Source organism: Setaria italica, chromosome V (genome assembly GCF_000263155.2).
Source record: "Setaria italica strain Yugu1 chromosome V, Setaria_italica_v2.0, whole genome shotgun sequence".
NCBI classification, from domain to species: Eukaryota; Viridiplantae; Streptophyta; class Magnoliopsida; order Poales; family Poaceae; genus Setaria; species Setaria italica.
Window position 1 is genome coordinate 22,306,974 of NC_028454.1, and position 20,074 is coordinate 22,327,047.

The 20,074-nt window shown below is 44.0% G+C and overlaps 1 protein-coding gene across 2 annotated transcripts; it reads right to left on the reverse strand.

Moving 5' to 3' along the window:
- Window positions 1-4,796: 4,796 nt before the first annotated feature.
- Window positions 4,797-16,570, reverse strand: LOC101763685 (chaperone protein dnaJ 15). Of its 2 annotated transcripts, none has more exons than XM_004968774.4 (12): window positions 16,270-16,570; window positions 16,029-16,173; window positions 14,526-14,649; window positions 13,104-13,186; window positions 12,907-13,018; window positions 12,736-12,840; window positions 12,575-12,625; window positions 8,044-8,133; window positions 7,857-7,965; window positions 7,632-7,780; window positions 7,486-7,539; window positions 4,797-5,219 (listed from the first exon to the last, which is right to left on the reverse strand). In XM_004968774.4, exons 2-12 carry the CDS (start codon window positions 16,157-16,159, stop codon window positions 5,001-5,003), a joined length of 1,227 nt encoding a protein of 408 aa, XP_004968831.1. In that variant the 5' UTR covers window positions 16,160-16,173; window positions 16,270-16,570; the 3' UTR covers window positions 4,797-5,000. The 2 variants fall into 2 exon arrangements, with proteins under 2 accessions (XP_004968831.1, XP_004968830.1); XM_004968773.4 differs by having other exon boundaries at window positions 16,265-16,570.
- Between the last annotated feature and the right edge of the window lie 3,504 nt (window positions 16,571-20,074).

Consider the following 20,074-nt stretch of genomic DNA (forward strand, 5'->3'; position numbering starts at 1 on the left):
CAGGGAAAAGCACTCGGATTTCTAACCATATTGCAAACTGAAAAGGTAGCTAGAACTCCTTAAAGCGAAGAAGAGCCTTAAACCAAGGCAAGGTTGTTTTAGGGAGGAGGTTTCACAGATTTTAGTTCATGACGCATGCACGACTTACCTCGTCCTCTCAACCAAAATAACTGCCAAAAGCATTGGTTTTACGCTGTTAGTGCCGGTGGCAGGGAAACAAGTACGTCGCTCCCTATAGTAGCTAGTCGGTTTCTAGCATCATTTCCCTAAGCGAACGCGGTTAGTGTACCTGCAGAAAACACAACCACATGAACCTTTCGTGCCAGCACTCACGAAAGCGTCCCCAAGCATTACCGTTCGCTATAGAAACAGTACCCATGCATTTAACGCTGCATGGACAGCACAACAACCGTGGAAATAGGTCCCCTTTGTATAGAACCATATAACCCTTCGCATGCTCGCAATGCAGAATCTGCGCACGTATAATAGACATGGGCGAACAACCGTGATGATAGGCTTGTTGGAATCAAACCATACCACCCTTCACATGAGTTAACATGCGGAACCTGCGCACGTATGATAAACGTGAGCGAAACAACCGCGATGATAGGGTCCTTTGAATAGAACTCCCTATCAACCCTCGCATACTCGCGATGTGGAACTCGGCACACGTATGATACACATGGCGAAGTGCTGGAGGTTAGCAAAATAACCAATAAGTAATAGCCACCTAAAAATAACCCCAAAATCCCCTAGGGCCTCTCGTACTAAGGTCATCCTTAACGATCGTACGAGATTTTTCAACACCCTTCTTGCAAATTTTATTTAAAAAGGAAGTGTTTTAGGACCTATTGTGTTCTCTGTCCTGCTAAACCAGCTCTGGTACCAGCTGTGGTGGAGCACCTCGGATTAACTTAGCTAAAGCACGGTTAAGTCGCCTAACACGCGAATCACATGCTTTAATCAAGTTAATTCGACGATCCGTCGGATTTCATCCGATAAAACCACTTAGACAGGACCGAGTTAGCATAGCTCACACGAAGGTGAGTGGTTCCAAAGAATACAACAGATCAATCAAACTATTCAACGATTTATTACACACTGGTTCAAAAATCAGAGTTTTTACAAGATTCAAAAGCAGTAGAAAGATAAAATAGCGGAAGCTAGAGCCGGGATCGGATGTCCCTGATGAGGCCGATCAAGACATCAATGATCCCTCTCCTCGCCATCCGAGGAGAGATCGCACTCGACCGTCCACCCAGGAGGAAGCTGGGGCGGCCAAGTGCCAACAGCAGCACACTCAGAAGCTTCAACTTCACCTAAAAAGAGATGCCACAACAAGGCTGAGCTTCTAAGCTCAACAAGACTTAACCGATCAGTGGGAAAAACTACTCCACCACTCCTAGACATGCAAGGCTCTTTGGCTGAGGGGTTTGTTTTGCCAAAAACGATTATAGTAGGTCCTTACTTTCAATATTTTAGCTCCGATTCTAAGTTCATTAACGAGCCTATTTTTGCAACTTATGCTAAGCAAGCACAGTTCCAACCAATATATGTATAACTCAAGCATAAAATTCATATCATCATCATGTTCATCTTTACTCAGTGTAGCATAGCGATCGAGCAATCTCAAACTGTAAGAGGCAGACAAATCGATTCAAGTTTCCTTAACCATGCTTGGTGAACCTAATCTCACGACATCCGCGCACCACTGAGGGTCGCTTCCTGTGTCGGTCGTCCCCATCAATCCCCTGACCCGTGTCGGGCCCACTTCTCTTGGTGCAATGTTCCGCAGACCTGGCCTCTGCCGTTCTGTGACCACACTTGCCACCACATGCGGCCGCAGAGGAAACTCTATTCCAGAGACAGTGGATCGAACCGCTCACATCCATGTTCAATCAGGTACTAGGCTTCCCCATCCCATACTGGGTATGAGATTAGTACTTTCAAACACTTGATCACGAACACCACCACTGTCAGACCTTAATCAGATTCAAGTAGACAGACGGAGCGATCCACCGACCACCAAAAGAGTTCACCAGGCCCTGCCTCATCCACCGTCCTTATAGTTGTAACCAGAAGGAGAACAATCAACTCCTATAACTCGTGAGTGATAGGAAATCAATCGACTTTTACCGAGTCCTATTAAGCGTTGCAACTACTCGGACTTATCAGACTAGTGTTCAGATCAAGGGAACTAAGTCATGCATCTATGGTTTCAAACAACTCGTATAATGTAAATGCACATACATACGAAGGAAGGCATGTGCAAGTTTAGTAAGTTGGGGTCATGCTTCGGGGCTTGCCTTCGAGCGGGGTGGAGGCAAACTGGTCTTCCACGGGTTCTGCTTCAGTTCCTGCGGTCGGCGGCTCAGCTATTGCTCCGTCTTCTGGCACTGAATACAGCTTGTTTGTGCCGTTGGCAAGATTCAGCTCTACAAGGAAGTGCAAATGCAGGGGTTAAACATTTAGTCGGTTATTTCAACAACACTTGCAAGATTTCGCTCAAAAACTTGTAGCAAGGCTACAGGAAAAGGTGTGGAAGTCCAAGCTTCAATTGATGGAGAACAGGACAAAGGGTCGGGTTGTGAGAAACTTATGATCTGACCCTCAGACCTAAGGAATAACTGTACCGGGGACCTCAGACTTAACACAGAGAAGTCCCTGAAATTTTACACAGATACCCTCGGGTCAAAGAAAAAGATATAGCCGAGCCCTCGGGCGAAGCGGACAAGGGTCGGCGAAACAGACAAGGTCGGGCGGGACGGAAAAAGGGGTCGGGCGAATCGGAAAGGGGTCAGCAGCTTACCTTTAGGCCTACTGGTGAAGTCTTGGGGTCGGGAAGGAACAGACTTAGGTGGAAGGACTAAGGCGCTAAGGCTTGGACGGCGGCGAGGTTCGACGGTGCTCCGGCGGCGGCAGTGCTTCTTGTGGACAACAAGCAAGCTCTAGCACCGTGCGGAGGAAACAGGTGGCTAGGGAGGGTTGGGAAAAGCGGTTTTGAGCAGAGAGGGGAAGTTCCTTAAGAGCTTAAGCGGCAGCGCTCAAGTGCGAGCAGAGCAAGGTGCGGCGAGGCAGCGATGGCGAAGGAAACTCCGGTAGGGGCTCTGGTACTCCCTTTTATAGTTGCGCGGAAGAGAGAGAGTTTGAGCAGCGCGAAGATCAGGTCGAAAGGGATGGAGTGCTCTGCCGTGGCGGCGATTGGGCGGCGGATTGGGTGCGGCGGCTCGACTAGCGTGTGACAGGAAGGAAGGAAGGGCACGATAGGTGAGGTCGCTGCAGATGAGGTGACAGGGCGAGCGGCGATGCTAGCAAGCGCAGATCAGCGGCTTTGCCGGGGCACGTTACTGGTAAGGTGGAAAAAGGAGCTGTCTCTGCCAGAGCCGGGGTTGGCGAGGGCGGTAACGTCGTGGGGCGCGCGCGTGGGCAGTGCAACTGTGGGGGAGACGAAAAAGCCGGAAGACATAGGGGCGCGCGGGCGGGGATCTGGACGAGATGATGGGTGCAGGAGGCGAGGCGGTGTGGCGCGGCAGCGGCAAATCCGCTGTCGCAGCGGCGACAGGGCACCTTGGCGCGGCCGGCGAGGGTGCGAGCGAGACGAGGCGAGGCAGAAAGGGCTGCAGGGGCTTCCGCGCGTGATTGGGAAGGAGGCGCGCTGATCTATCTTGTCGCGGCCGGCGACTGGGCGAGGCGGCGCTCGTCAGGGAGGTTGAGCCACGCGGCGGAGAAGCTCTGAAGCGGGGCGCACGCGGGCTCTGGCGCGTCTAACTTGAGAGATCTGTGGGATCTGATTTTAGGTCCACCATCCAGTCTCTGGCTCTCCCGCAGCTCCAAAATTTTGAAGGAACACTGGTTTCGGGACCTAAAGAAGAGCTGTAAACGTTTACTGGGTTTGTGCGATTTGTTGGGTTTCCAGAGGTCGGGGTGATGTAAACTGCAGATTTAGGATTTATTTTGAGATTAACTCGGTTGATTAAACCAAGTTCGTTACAATCCATTCGGATAGTCATGCAGATTCTGCAATTCTTATATTCAAACCTGACATCCGAAATACGGCTCCCAATCGGCATGTGGCCTTCTTCCGTCGATTTGACAGTTCAAAAGTTCTTTCGATTGAACGATATTGCGTTTCTTTTAACATCTAATACTAATAGTATTAAAATGACATCCGACAAAACTATCTGAATTGGTATTTAACATCCGAAAAATGACTCCCAATCGAATTCAGATGGTGGAAAATATTCGCACCGTTTACACCCTACAGCTACGGACTGCAAGAACAGAAGTCTGCAACAAGTTGGATGGCCATCATGGTACTTCCGAGACACTAACCCTTATGAGTTACTCCCCCCGTTCCAAATTTAGATAGTTTTAACTTTTCTAAATTTTATATTATTATGCAGATAAACATATGCTATATCTAGTGCATAACAAAAATTATGCGCATAGAAAAATGAAAATAACCTACAATTTGTGACGGAGCTATATCTAGTGCATAACAAAAATTATGCGCATAGAAAAATAAAAATAATCTACAATTTGTGACAGATAGAGTACAAGATCAGTGGCCATCACTGCACCAGCCCATGAGCTACAAGATCAGTGGCCACAACAAAAGCAGTGGCAGCTTGTTCTACAGCAGTCTCTTTCCTGATAACTTTACTACTAGACTTTATTTAATTTCTTATTGACATAGTTATAAAGGTGTAGCATTTGAAAAGAAAATGCTGAAGGAGGTAACTGCCAGTAACTTGGCAGGCGGATACACAGATTCGGACGCTTAACACCAATGCAACTTTGCAAAAGAACGGGGAGACATGGGATAATGGATGGACTTAAAGATGAGAATACATGATATTAAAATGCTGTACCCAAAACTCCTATATGCTACAAAACTCCCAAAGAATTGGTAACCAAACAGCTCATAAGGCATGAATACAATAGTGTTTCCGAAATGTACAACAAAGTGAAAACACATGCCATTTCCAGCAAAAGACCCTTCAAGCTTTCTTGTCAGATCTATTAAGGTTGAGATTAAACCACTTTTTTTTGCCAGATTTGTCTCTGCCATCTACGCTACCATTCTCGGGGCTCTCAGGGATGCTATGCTCTGTTGTATACCTACTGCTGCTGCTACCAGCACCAACAGGGTTTACCAAAGTTCGTTCAGTTGTGAATGAGCAATGGATATTATCCCTCTCTCGCAGCATATCATCAACCTGCAGATATGCAACTCTTTAGCAACATTTTCAAACAGTTCTTCAGATTAATGATCAGAAAGAGCTTAATTTGCCACTCATGTCTAGTGAAATGTTCTGGCAAAATGTCAGTCGGACAGCCTAATGTCTATGTCTATGTCTATGTCTATTCATATTCAGGTATCACTAAATTAATACAAGTTCATAAGCAACTGCACATCTAATAAGATTTAACAAATTAACTCCCGATAATTATTATTTAGAAATTCATGTGGTCTTATTCAGTCATGTGCAAGCATGCATGATTGACCATGCAAGCCTCATTTTAACTCCAGTGAATGACCAGATTTGAACACAGCATGAGACTAGGTCCCTTGCAGGTACATCAACAATGAGAATGACAGAAGTAACAGAAATGCACATAATAGGGGGCGGATCCAGGGCCCGGGCTGAGGGGCTGCACCCCGGGTCCAGCCCAAGTAAGAGTACCCCTATGTAATTTCAGCCCACCAGCCCCAGGCGCATAGGCAGCACAACAGCCTCACTGCTTCATCTTTTTCGAGTTGCATCCTGCGGCACCCTCCCAATTCCCAATGCCATCCGCAGATCCTCCCAACCTGCCCCACAGCCCCCATCCTGGCCATCCACCGAGATGCCCGGCAGCCGGCGGCCCCCAGTGGTCCAGCAGGTACGCAGTGTTCTGGCTGCAGCCTGTGCAGGCACAGGTGACCAGCATATGCAGCGAGTCAACAGTGAGCTTGCCGGTTTCCGATGAGGCTGGTTCATGGGAGGGGAGGGGCATCGTATCTCTGTCTTCAGTGAGACCACACCACAAGCAGATTTCTGGGACAGCGGTAAACTTGCCGTGCCTTGCTCCAGCTTCTTAACAGCTTCAAATGATTGTTCATTTTTTAAGTACTTTGACATTCTCCTCAGATAGCTTACAACATCAAATTTTGCTAAGGCCAGTAGCTGTTAATTGGAAAATTGCAGTTGTAGTTTTGGCCTAGCCTTTTAATTGATGCTTCCTGTTATGCTACAATGTGTTTAGACTTTAGAGTGATCTGCTCTTGTTAATCTAAGTTGTGATCAATACTGGTATAGTACAATACCATAAATTATTTCTGATTGAACTAGCACATACTTCTCTTGTGAATTCTGTTACTTGTTCGAATAAGCAGTGAGGCTTGACTCTTGGTACATGCCTGTATGAGTTCGGAAGGGAAGGCTTCAAGGCTTTATTTACTAAGTTAATTGTTTAATTCAACTTGTGCTAAGGTTTAATCCTGGGCGTCTCAACATCTTGTGGTGAGATGTTTTAAATGCAGTCAGTCACTTGAGAGCTCATATTGAACATGAGCTATTATTTAGCCCCATCCCCCATTTGCTCCGTTTCTGGGTCCGCCACTGCACATGATGCAATTTCTTGTGCACATCCAAATCACAAAACTAGCACACATGGCAAGATATATCCAAAAAGAAAGGAAAACACATGATTGTTGCAAACATCCACGCTATACACCTCATTATAGAATGATATGCCCTTGAAAGAGCTGGCAATAATAGGTATAATATAATGCAATGACGCATGGCTTTACTGTGAGTTTATTAAGTCAATATGTTACTGCATCCAGAGACTCATTTCAATCAGACAAGTTGTTAAACAGAAATGTACATGTAACTATACTTATGCATTCTATAAATCGTGATTAAAAATATATGCCATGGAAACTATTCTACACAATTGATCTCATACAGAACAATTAGTTTTCTAAATTTTATCAGAGTGAAACGGCATAATATCTTTTCATATTTTTTATCAGAGTGCAATATTATAATACCTACAAGAATCATATATACACAGGTTTGAACCAGAACACAAAGGGTAGAACACTATCCATCACAGCAAGGACAAGGGGATATTATTTCTGAGTTTCTGTGCACAATAAGTCGAAATGCCTGAAGGAGGTGGCACGTTTGCTAAACACTTTCAAGTAAAGTTTGAGCTGTAGAAGGAGCTATATTAGCTCTACCTATCTGTGCTCTCACTACAGAGGCTTAGCTATGTTTTAGTGTGATTTACCCCTACAGTTTATCGCCGAGACCCCTAAGCTATAGCGATGGCATAATCACCTACATTACTCTTATAACCAGATGTAGTCTGGACGTCTTCCACAGGTGGTGTGACTATATTAGACCAATTTTTTTAAGGACAGCAGTACTTGTCCTCGACTCATCACAATGTCCACAGACCGTTTGTACAGGAAGGAGGGGGCAATATGCATACCGCTTCTCTCTCTTGCGTATATCTGTTGGTGACTTCTTGAAATCGTGCCAAAGCCTGAAAGCCATATTATTCAATCCAATCATTATTCAAATGGAGAAACAGCCTAAAAATATGACTGATAACAAAACGAAAACATAGTTACTGACTTTTCTGTACTCAGTTTCAAATTGACGCAGATCATTTCTCTTTGCTAGAATTTTAGATTCTATTTCCTTCAGCCTCTCTGTTGTGTCTTCGTAACTTTTTGCACACATTGCTTCAATCATATAGCTAGCTGGCTTGAAAAAATTATCACCTACACAAATCAATTAGGATGGCTCAGTGAAAAGGAATGATATCACAATACAAAGGGAGACGGCAAGAATGCAGACCATATACAGCAAATATATGAGTTCCAGGTTTGAGAGCCGACACTTCGCAAGGTTGAAGACCTTCCAATCTTTTAAAGAAGGCAGCCTCAGGATCTTTGGCCATTGCCAACTGCAGTTGTAAGAAACAAAATATCAAAATCAGTTACAATACACAGAAAAACTAACAACGGACAATAGAATTACATACCGCATTCACTGTTGAGTCCATACGGTAAACCTGGAAATGCAAGAAATACATGCCTGCAGATGTCACCTTGCCAGTCTTCTGACTATCTTCCTGAAGGTCAAAGGGAAAACTGAAGATAATATTAAACTAGACCTCTGGATGCATGTCTTCTCTAAACTCTTATCTGAAATGTACCATGAGCATACACAGAACGCAGAATTGGAGACTAACTGAGCAAATATCAGCTATTCCATTATCCATTTGTACTACATAACCACACCATGATCTTAGAAATACTAATGCAAAATTAGGAGCAGCACATCACTTCCTTTAGAAACAATGTACTGCCTCCGATTTCCAATGATGTGACGTTAGGACAACTTAATTAGTTCTGAAGTTGCCCTAATGTCATACATCTAAAACCAGAGGGAGTACAATGTACATTGAAAAGATCTCCCAGAAGGCCAAAAACACCCTTCACCTACCTCACTAAGTGAGGGATAAGGGTACCCACGGGTCCCCACTGCCTAGGATACTGGTCGGCCCTGATAAGTGGGCCCACCCAACCATGCCGTGCGGGTCAAGGCATAAAGATACGTGGAACACAAGTCTGGAGGCCAAGCGAACGGATTCTGCCTAAATATCACGGGATACTTGTTGTAAACCAACTAAGATTGCTTTCCATGTAACAACCGACTAGGATTAGATCCTATCCGATTGTAACCCTAGGTCGTCAGCCTATATAAGGCGGCTAGGGACACCCCCCGAGAGTAACTCATCCCACCTCAGATCAACTCTTCGCACCTGCAATACGATCCACCAGAACACAAGACGTAGGGTATTACTCTCCGGAGACCCGAACCTGTCTAAACCTTTCGCTCCTGTGTTACCATTCGAGTTCTTGGTCTCACAATATCCCCCACCTACAAATCTACCACCTGGGTAACCCCTTGGTGGACTATCAGTCACTGAATCCGACAGTTGGCGCACCAGGTAGGGGTGATTGTGAAATCCTCCCCAGCGAGCTCAATGGCATCTTGCCCCGGCGTCATCTTCTCCGAGAGTATGAAGGACTTCCTCGCGCTCGCCCACCCACCCACGCCCTCCAACCAGATCGTGGGATCCTCTTAGCGATCTTGATGGCATAATCACTAGCGACATCCATTTGCAACCAGGCCACTACGCGCGCGAAGCTAGGTCGCTGTCATGATCTAATCGTTACTGGCAGCCTGCATACAAGGCGGATTAGTCGTACACGTGCTGCACACAAAGCAAGGTGCAGAGGAGCCGGAGCCTCTTCCACCTGCGAGCGACGCTAACATCAAGGGGCACATGTACACCGCCGGCCCTGGCCACTACGCGCGGGAGGAAGGAGCCTGCCTTGTCCTGGTTGCCACTGGCATGTGCGCCGAGCAGATTAGCGTGCATGTTTTACATGCATACAGGAAGGATCCTGTTATTTCTTTTTATAATTTTCTTTCTATATATCCGACCATGTTTCTTTGTTTTCCATGGTCAACATGATTACTTTAATCGGTTTTTCCTCTAACGCGAGATATGCACCGAGCGAATATGGATGTTGGCCTAGGCCCTTCACCGCTTCATGCCGTTGCAGTGGAGCCGTGTGCATGCATGGCACGGAACGACTTCAAAGCAAAAATCAGCAACATTGCCAGGCATCGCCATGCCAACACATCAACGACGATGACACCTTCGCCCACTAGGACCTAACCCAGAGATATATAGTCGGCTGTGAGTTCCGATTGATCAGCCTCATCGACAATAGTCTGCCGACCATGACGACCAAATGGCGCTCGGGGGCTTCTAAAGCCCAAGCGCGAGGACGACAGGCTGATCTCCAACTCGGCCACAAATCAAGCTAAGTCCTATTTTCAATTAAATATTTTATGGCTTCCGTATACCTCCGTACACCTTGGCTCCTTTGTCTCTGTGACTTTCGCCAACCACCCTGGTCACACCATACAGCGTGGTCCGTCCACTACACAGGCAGTCAGGGGGTTGTGCCCTATGAGTGCCCAACGCACGTTCTTGCTTTTCCGCACAGTTCCGACTGCTTTGTGGCTTGTCCATCTCTCTTAACGATTGCTAATGTACTCGAGTAGCACACGCCTTAATCCGTGAAGCCTGGCCCTCATGCATCGCTTCCTGCTAAGCATGCTCAAGCCCGCTCTCGGCAACACCCCGGCAGGGTCAGGTGCTTAAACGTAACGGGCTAACTACTCGAGGAAATTACATGGCCTACAAGAGCAAAACGCACAAGAACTTACTTTTACGCAGAATAAAACCCTAAGTTATTCAATTATTAAATGTTCTACATTATGCAACATAATCTTTGTATTGTCCTTTTACAGCTCCGAAACTACTCGGCGTGCCTCTTGCAACCCAGCCAACCTCCGAGGTTTGGGGGCTGGGTGCGGGAGGTGACTTGGCATGCTTCCGCGGCTCGTCCAGGTCTCAAGCTTAGGGGCTAGGTGCCACAGACGACTCGACGTGCCTCCAGTTGCCCGGCGACCTCTTTGGCTCAAGGCAGGAGGCGACTCGGCGTGCTTCCGTGGCTTGACTAGCTCCCAAGCTCAGGGGCTGGGTGCCACATATGACTCGGCGTGCCTCCCATTGCCCGGCCGACTTCTCTGGCTCGGGGTGGGAGGCAACTCGACGTGCCTATTGAGTTGCATGCACCAACCAGTTCAACCCAAAAGCTTAACCTGATAGGGAAAGGTGGGCAATTCACTTATACTGTAACACTCTCCCTCACGTGCAGGCTCCCTCACGTCGCATATGGAAATTGGAGTAGGCTGCAATATAATCGCGCCCGCTAGGATTCGAACTCGAGACCTCTGGCTCTGATACTAAATTGAGTTGCATGCACCAACCAGTTCAACCCAAAAGCTTAAGCTGACAGGGAAATGTGGGCAATTCACTTATACTCTAACAGTGACTCCGTGGCTCCGCCAGTCCTCACTCTCGAGGGCTAGGCGCCTATTTCATGTCGGCGTGCCTCCGTGGCTCCGCCAGTCCTTGCGCTCGGGGGCTGGGCGCCTACTTCAGGTCGGCGTGCCGGGGCTAGGCGCCTATTTCAGATCAGTGTGCCTCTATGACACCGCCAGTCCTTATGCTCGGGGGCTGGGCGCGATATTTGGATCCCTTTTACGATGGAAACAATACAACTGATCCTTGACCATTGGACCGATTACTTTAATCGCTTCAATGCTCGGGGGCTACTCCATATGGAGTGCGCCTTGCGACGCCCTCCATGTACTTCCCTTCGATCTACAGGATGCCAGACATCCCGAAGCTCGGCAGTCGCATAGCCATGCGCATTTGGTCATACGCATGTGGAAGCTTCAATTTTTCTTCCTTTTTTGAGCACTATGCAGCCTCTCCATCACTATGACGACACCGCACCTTCAGCCGAGTACATTACAAGCTTCGTTGTGCATCCGTCAGGTTCCTGTTCGACTCCACATCGCTCAGGGGGCTGGAGGGATAAGGGTACTCAAGGGTCCCCACCGACCAGGCAATTGGGCCTGCCCGACCATGCCATGCGGACCAAGGCATAAAGATACGTGGAGCACAAGTTCGGAGGTTGGGTGAACGGATTCTGCCTGGATATCACGGGATATTTGTTGTAAACCGACTCAAATTGCTTTCCATGTAACAACCGACTAGGATTAGACCCTATCTGATTGTAACCCTAGGTCGTCAGCCTATATAAGGCGGCTAGAGACACCCCCCGAGGGTAACTCATCCCACCTCAGATCAACTCTTCGCACCTGCGATCAGCAATACAATCCACCAAAACACAGGATGTAGGGTATAACTCTCCAGAGGCCCGAACCTGTCTAAACCTTGCGCCCCTGTGTTACCATTCGAGTTCTTGGTCTCACAATCTCCCCCGCCTACAAATCTACCACCTAGATAACCCCCTAGTGGACTGCCGGTCACTAAATCCGACACTAAGCAAATAATTTCTCTAATCGCACTTTCCCCGCAACATCCAGCACATAAGAAATGGAAATGGAATGAAACAAAAGATCCCAAAACTCTAAAACAAAGGCAAAACAAATAGACCATATGACCTGTCCATGAATGAAGACATATAAGCTAAGTAAAATAGTTATCCATTATACATTCAGTTGCCTTTCAAGAGAGAAAATGTTGATTTTTGTTCTTAAGCTAGATCCATGTCAATTAGATTAAGGATTACATGTGTCTCAGTATCAAAAACAGGTATCATAACAGAATACCAGCTAGAATTCAGAAAGTTGGCATATAACAACATATCTAGAGGAATACAAATGATGTGCCCAGTGGTAATTTAATGACAGGATTAGTTTAGCTGGCTTGAAGATGACAGGCTATGTAGCATTTTCTTTAATGCATTTAAACATATCAAAATCACTTGGGTAACACTAACAATGATACCAATTGCAAGTTCTCTAAAAAGCTATATATTAAACAAATGCTGGAAGAGGCTATGAATATTAACAACAGAGCATATTAACAACACAGTAGCACACTTAGAAATTACCTGCAAAGCGAGTCCATAACCTCCATTAACTTCTTGCTCGAAGTATAGAAGCTGTATATATTAAACAAATGAGAAAATTGAAGGAAACACAAAAGAAAGCAACATAGAAAGGCTCTAGTTCCAGAGCAAATGAATTTTATAAAGAAAAATCCACCTCATACCTTAAATTTACTTTGTGCAGGTGAAGTGACTCTGACTACTATTCCAGAATGAGCTTGTTCTTCACTTATTGTTACACCAAAAAAATGAGCACATTGCTTATCAACCTATAGATACAAGATATAAGTTAGCAATCATATTATAAATATTACCACAAGGATGGTAGCATTCACCTTTCCGGTAGCTGATGTTCCAACAGGGAGTGGTCTCACTGTAACTGTGCCATTCATAGCCTCTTCCAGCACGGTGGGAGATATTGTGGTCTTGATAGGAACACCAAGCTTGCTATAAGTCATAAAATTTATTAGAAAAGTGAAAATGGAGGTTTTAAATTACTTCTAGAAATAATTTTAATTGATTCTACAGTTACCTAAAAAGTGCTGCAAACATTGTGTTGACAGTTCCAAGATTGGACAAATCAATCTCCATATCCATCCCTTCATTTTCTAATGCCTGATAAAAATGTAGCAAAAGTATCTCATGCATAACTTGATCTTCCAACAAGATTTAGGCAAGATGTCACGTAGGAATCACATAGAAAATTTACATATCATCACATATTGAATTTACATGTCACCAAAATAACAAGCACCAATGTCAATTATCATGTCTAGTGGTACATCAAGATGCCATAATTTCAACTTAACGCATCGCTTATGGCCTGAATTACTAGTTTAAGAAAGATTCAGTCTCCAAGCAACTTGGAACAATCGTTACCGATGCATAATTTATCCATAAATGGTAAATGGTATTTGGTCAGGTAATGGTACCAAGCTGCCTAAGTACCAATTTTCCATTGTTGGTACAGTAAGATGGCTCTCAATCAAAGATTATCCCACTAAATAAAAATATTGTAACAGGATTATATTTAAGACAGGACATGTCATATTCAAGTAATCCAGTACTCCAAAATCTTACCCCAACAGTGAACGACATACAGAGCTCATGGCCCAACCAGTACCTACTTACTCTCCTCCCTACACTCTCCATTAATCTTCAGCCTTTTCTTTCATATTTATTACTCCGCACCTTGTCTCCATCTCCTTTCCATCTACCAAATGGCAACAGTGGAGCACCTGCGGTGCTCTTCTGTTGCCCAATTTGCCCTCACTCTTATCCTCCCTTTGGTGAGAACTACAAGGCTAGAAAAATAGCAAGAGGGCTTTCTCGTCGGACTAGCCCACAAACAGCTATACATGACAATTGCTGACGATATCTGCTTGGTTTTCCTTCCAACTTACACTATTCCAACACCTCCAGTGAAATATAGAATGTCATAATCAAGGAAAAAATGGATTTATTAGAGACAACAGTTCAATTGCCATGAATTGGAGCTAACATTTCTCATTATGAACCTAGTAATTACACCTAAATAGATAATAGCCACATCGCCCTGTGCTAACATTGTGCCATGTAAAAAGACAAGCCTCAACAGAAGAGCAACTGATTCACTTACACAAAGAATCATTAATGAACCACAAAAAGTCATAATTTTATACAAAAGCATATTCCTCCTAACAAAACATGGCTGAAACTAAAAATATATTAAAAGATGATTAAAGAGTTCCAGCACCCTAAGATGCAGGAGTATATCTAACAAACAAAATAATCATTGTTAAGTAAATGTTAGAAATTTTGACACACTTGGGTTAAAACAACAGTAAAACAAAGGGTTTAGCATCTAGCAATTTTGATCAGATAGATCCCAGAATGTGAGAAAATGCAGAAGCATAGGAGAGAATAAAAAATAATTGTAGTATGGTATGGTAGATTCAACAAGATAAAACAGCACCTCAAAACCAGCAGTATCATATTGCCTCCTTTTCTCAGGATCCGACAAGATGCTATAAGAATATGCAACTTCTTTGAAGAGTTCTGACGCTTCTGGGTTGCTTGCATTCTTGTCAGGATGGTACCTATCAACAATGATAAGGCTTATTATGATCATTCTACAGTACGGCAGGATCTCATCAACATTGTAGAGTACAGGCATAATGAAATCTACACAAACAGCAGAAATTATTTCATAATGAGCTGGATGCAACCGTATGACAGTATCTTATATTTTAAGTTACCGTAGAAATACCTCATAACTAAAGAATAATCATTTTGCCACAAAAGGACAGTAACATTAAAAATCTTGCAGGCAATGCAGACCAGACACTATTCCAACGGACATGAATACCTTCCTCCAATATGATAGAGTTACTGCTCTAGAAACAGGTCATATGAAAATAGAAGCTCAATTTCTGCTGCTACGTACAGTTTTTTTCTAGTCACTATGTAGTTAGTAGGATGATTGCTATTGTCTGCAATGTACACGAGTATACATATATAAATCCATAATTTAATAAGAAAACATCAGTTACAAGTGTACTGCAATATAATGTCAACACAGCTTGAATACCAAAAGAGTAGCTGTTACTAAGGTTTAGGACCTTGAATGGAAACAAGATATTTGCACTGATTTTTATCGAACTGTGCGTAGTGTTATTGCTTTTTCCTTGCAATTCTTTTCATGTTGTAGGTTCTACAATGATTTAGGAAAAGCAAAACCTCAACTAGTGCACACGACTTTTCAGGAATATTCATTTACAAAGACAGATAAAAGTATAATACTAACATTTACTGGAAACAACACGGTGGTTTTCAACTGAAACAAACACAGATTATTAGAGGAGGGTCTTTCAAATGATATGGAACCTATTCAACACAATAAAAATGCATTATTGAATGCTATGAAACATATACATCTGAAGCCCGAAGAAAGTTCTTTGTATTGACTTGGAAGAATGTCATTGTTATATTTTCCACTACTTTCTCATCAAGAAGCAGACGGGAGCTACACTATCATCATTTGAGTGTACCTCACATGAGTATTATTTCCAGAGAAATGTAACTTCATTTCAGAATTGCTAACAGCTGGATGAAAAGAATTTAGAATAATGAGAGAATAGAATTTTCCAACATTGTAGCCGACAAATTGACTTGCCTAGTTGACAGCTACCAAATCTGAGCTAATTCATTCATTGTTCAGGACTTCAAGATCAAGAGTCCATTTCCGGATACCAAGAATCAAGTACAAGTGCAGCATATGCTAATATGACATATCTAGTGTCCCGATGGTATTTGCATATACAAGCCACGTGAGTTCCCCTGCTGCAATGCAAACAAACTCAGATAACGCATTCTGCTAAACTAAGGGAGTGGCATCTTGTTTTTCCTCTCTTCCGCGGCAGAAATCAAAATAGTATATCAGGATGAACAAGAGCATGGAGGAGAAGGGGGCACCGACTTGAGTGCGAGCTTGCGGTAGGCGGACTTGATCTCCTGGTCGGAGGAGTCCCTGGGCACGCTGAGCACCTCATAGGGATCCCGGCGCACCGCCGGCGCCGATGGCCCCTCCATCTTCCCCGACGACGCCATCCCGGACTAAAACCCTAACAACAGATGGAATACCAAGCCGTCACAAACGGAAACACTCGGCCTCTGCCCAAATCGACATGAGGTCGGGGTGAGGAATGAGCTCACCTCACCTCGGCGCTGGCGCGGGCAGATCTCACCGCCTCCTCCCGGGGTGGGCGAGACGGCGACGGGGGCAGAAAGGGCTGAGAGGCCTCGGGGGAGCAAGAGCACGAGCCGCAACTTGCTGCAAAGGGGGAATTTCGAAAATATTTTCTGGTTTTGTTTGGGCCTTCCTTCGCCTCGACCTTGGATTCGGTGCTCCTCTTCCTCCGAGGAAGGGGAAGGCGAGCGAGGCGAGCACGCAGCTTTGAGGAGCGAGGACTCCTTTGAAAGAACTCTTTTTCTTTGCCGATCCGGGGTCCAAGATTTCGTCCAGCATGGAATTGGGGGGCCGTTTTCTTTACGATGAAAACTTCAGCTGGAACCCCGTGACGCCCTCAACAGAACTCCGTAGTGATTTTTGCGCGAGCCGAACCCCCAACGGTTGTTAAGAAAGGGATCTAGGCGAAATCTATAAAATAACGAAATTACTAAAATATAAAAATGGAATCATATTTAGAAATATTTTGAAGTAGTTTTGGAAATTTTTTTGAGAGATTTATCTTAAGCAGTTCAGTTAAAGATTTCTGCATCAGCAGGAGTCCGATTTTAGTCCTCCAACTCTATAAGCAGATAGTTTTGACTACCCAACCATCAAAATTAGACAGATTTCGCCATTATCAAAGGTGGTTTCACTCACTTGGAAGACAAATGGCAGTGGAGGCTACCCGTTAGCCATCCTCGTTGACAAGGTTCGGTTGTGTCAGCAAAAAATAATTAAGAATACATTCTTATTTAGCAAATAAATGATAAAATATAGTGGCTCCTATGTACGAGCCCATATTCATTCATCTTCTTCTTCCGTGCATCCATCCTCTCATTCCCTATATTTGTCCATCGAAAGCATCTCGATCTCATTATGATTGTGTCGAGGCTTAGGGCCCCGTAGAGGTGTGGGGCGGCCATAAGAGGGTGGGAGATGTCACCAGTGAGGTAGGTTAGCCAGATGCGTGCAGCGATGACGACGACTTGGGAAGATGTAGAACTGGCAAGGTAGTCGCACAGTGGAGCACAAAATGAGCTTAAAGAAGATGCATCGAGGCTTGGCAACACGTGATCTGCACCCTAGAATAACGGATAGAGCACATAGAGGCGGCATGGAGGGCTCCATTCATGGTAAGTATTGACGGCAGTTAGCACGCGTAAACTGCAAGCACACGGATCAGTTGTAGCTTTTCCTTTAGAGATTCCCCCAAGATTTATCAATCCACAGAACAAGAAATTTGCACACATAACTAAGCACTAATCGATGTAACCGAAAACTCTTTATATAGGATATGATTATGCTAACAAAAGAACTAAGCAATCTAGATTAAGATGGATAGAAAGTAAAGGTTGTGAATAAGATAGGGGGTTTTCTCCTCCCCTAATGCTCCACTTCGCGTGGCCTCCTCTGAATCCAATCTTCTCTCCGTATTTCCTACTTGTAGCGGTGGTGGATGGTGTTTTCGTGGTAATTTCCTCTTTTCTCCAACTCTCCTTCCTTGAAGTCCAGGAGGGGGTATTTATAGTCTCCAATAGGTGGTAGCTCCGGATCAATGTTGGTGAAAAAACCCTACAGATCATCGTAGACTTCACGTTGAAGAAACGGGAGGTTGATCGGGTCCTGGAATGGGCCTGATCGATCAGCTCAGAGGGTCTCGACCGATCGGCCTAGGCCCTTCCTAGCCCTTTTGGTCCTCTCCTTCCTCGTGCTGGCTTCCCTCGACGACCCACGTCCAAATATTCATTAAGTTCTTTATATAAACCCCCTTGATTATGTTGTATTTCCTGTCAAAATACAACATGCTCCAAAATACAACACATATGCAATAATGGGGTTATTTCAGGTGCCAAGTAGCGGGTTAGTATAATAATAAGCATGAAAACACTAGTTAAATAGCACTAAAAGTGTGTCAATAACGAGCATCAACAATCCCCCCACGTTTAGCTCTTCCTCATCCTCGAGCAAGTTAGGCGACTATAAACTTCTCCAACAGGGTTGAACAAAGATCTTGAACTAAATCTGAGCAAGTGAGTCAAGTACCTAGCCTTCAAACAAAAGATTAGAGGAGCAGCAAAGATAACCAAAGCCTTCAAACAAAAGATTAGAGGAGCAGCAAAGATAACCAAAGTATGGGTGTTTAAAGATTTATCTAAGCAAAGATTCCCCCACGGCTATTATTCAGAACCAAGTAACTTCAAGAATCAACTACACTTACTTTCTAGCTTTCTTTAGAGGGTTTTTCTTTCGTTGTAAAACAATCTCCCTACAACAAAAATTGAAACAAGATTTCTTTTCCAGGTGCTCACATGTCACTAAATAAAAGGTGGCTATCCTATTTTCTTTCAACCTCTCATCTCTCAAAGGTCACTCAATTATATGGTGGAGCTTGGGTATGGCTAGCTAGAATCAACACTTATATTATCAAATTAAGAAAACTCTCTAATGGTTGCCTTCCTTCCTAGCCAATGATCATAAGAATATCTACATAATGTGAGGTTTTCAAGGGTGAGAAGATATAGAATGGTGGACATATGCAAAGGCAAATAAAATAGTGACTCTGAGGCACAAGCGATGTCCTCGTCGTCGGATTGCACATGATTGGAATGAAAATCCATTCCGTAAACAAGGTCATCTTTCTTTGCACTTTTCTTGATCTTCATGATAATAAACTCCTCCTTTATTTCTTTCTTCCTTTTCACTTATTATTTCTGTTTCTTTTTCTCAATAATTTTTCTCTTTCTTTCCTTTCTTTCTTTCTTTTGTTTTTCATCTTTTTCTCCGAACCTCCTCTGAACACCACACCATAAAAATTAGTTTTTAGATCCTTCCAAATGCTCTCCACAATTTTTCTCATGCGAACCAAGGCAAAGAAGCCCTAGGCCGATCGGCCTGGCCTCTCCTTTCCTCCCCACTGGCTCTTCTTTCTGGTGACGCTTCCTTATCTTGTATCTTTCCTTACTTTTCATAAAACTCGACCAGAAATGGAATAGATCTGCATATATTGGGTTATGTTCAAGGAATAGGTAATAAAAATTGGAAAATTTATGATTTGGGTTTAAGAATTCAGTAGAAAATATGATTGTTCCAGTGAAGCACTCTCATTACTGAATATTGATGAGGCTAGCAATCAGAGTATGATCAATGCTCAGAATTAAAACAAACCAAGAGAGAGTGATCCTAACTCAATTCAAAGAGTCAATTTTTGCTTATGGTGGTACGAATAAATCTTTTTAAGTATTAGGTAGGATAAATAATAACTCTCAACCTAGTTGAAAGATCTTGATTAATCTTGTTTTTGTAGAGGTTTTAGATATTAAATCACCTCCAATTGAAGCGTTACTCATAAAGTATAATCAAAACCAAAGTACTAGATCATCATGAAGCATGTGTATTGCATAAACAAACCGATTACTAAACTCCACAACAAAGATTTAGAATTCAAGACAATGCTCATGATCCAAAGTTGCAAAGACAAAATAAAAGACAAGCAAGCCAAGGTAGACACTAAAAACACTCGCACGATCCACGAATTTTATTCATGCTTCTTCTCACAAACACACTAAAGTAGTGATCTAGACCTAAGTCTTCCTAGAAGCTTAAGAAGACTACTACTTTATCTACTTTTGATTGAAATAAAAATACTAATTTAGACTCTCACACGACTCAACTCAACTCAACTCGACCAAACTAGATCCAAAAACTCATACGAGCGACGATCCCCCCCGAACGCTTAAAATCTACGATGTCCTCATCATAACCACATGAAGTACAAAGGGAAAGACACTCGTAAA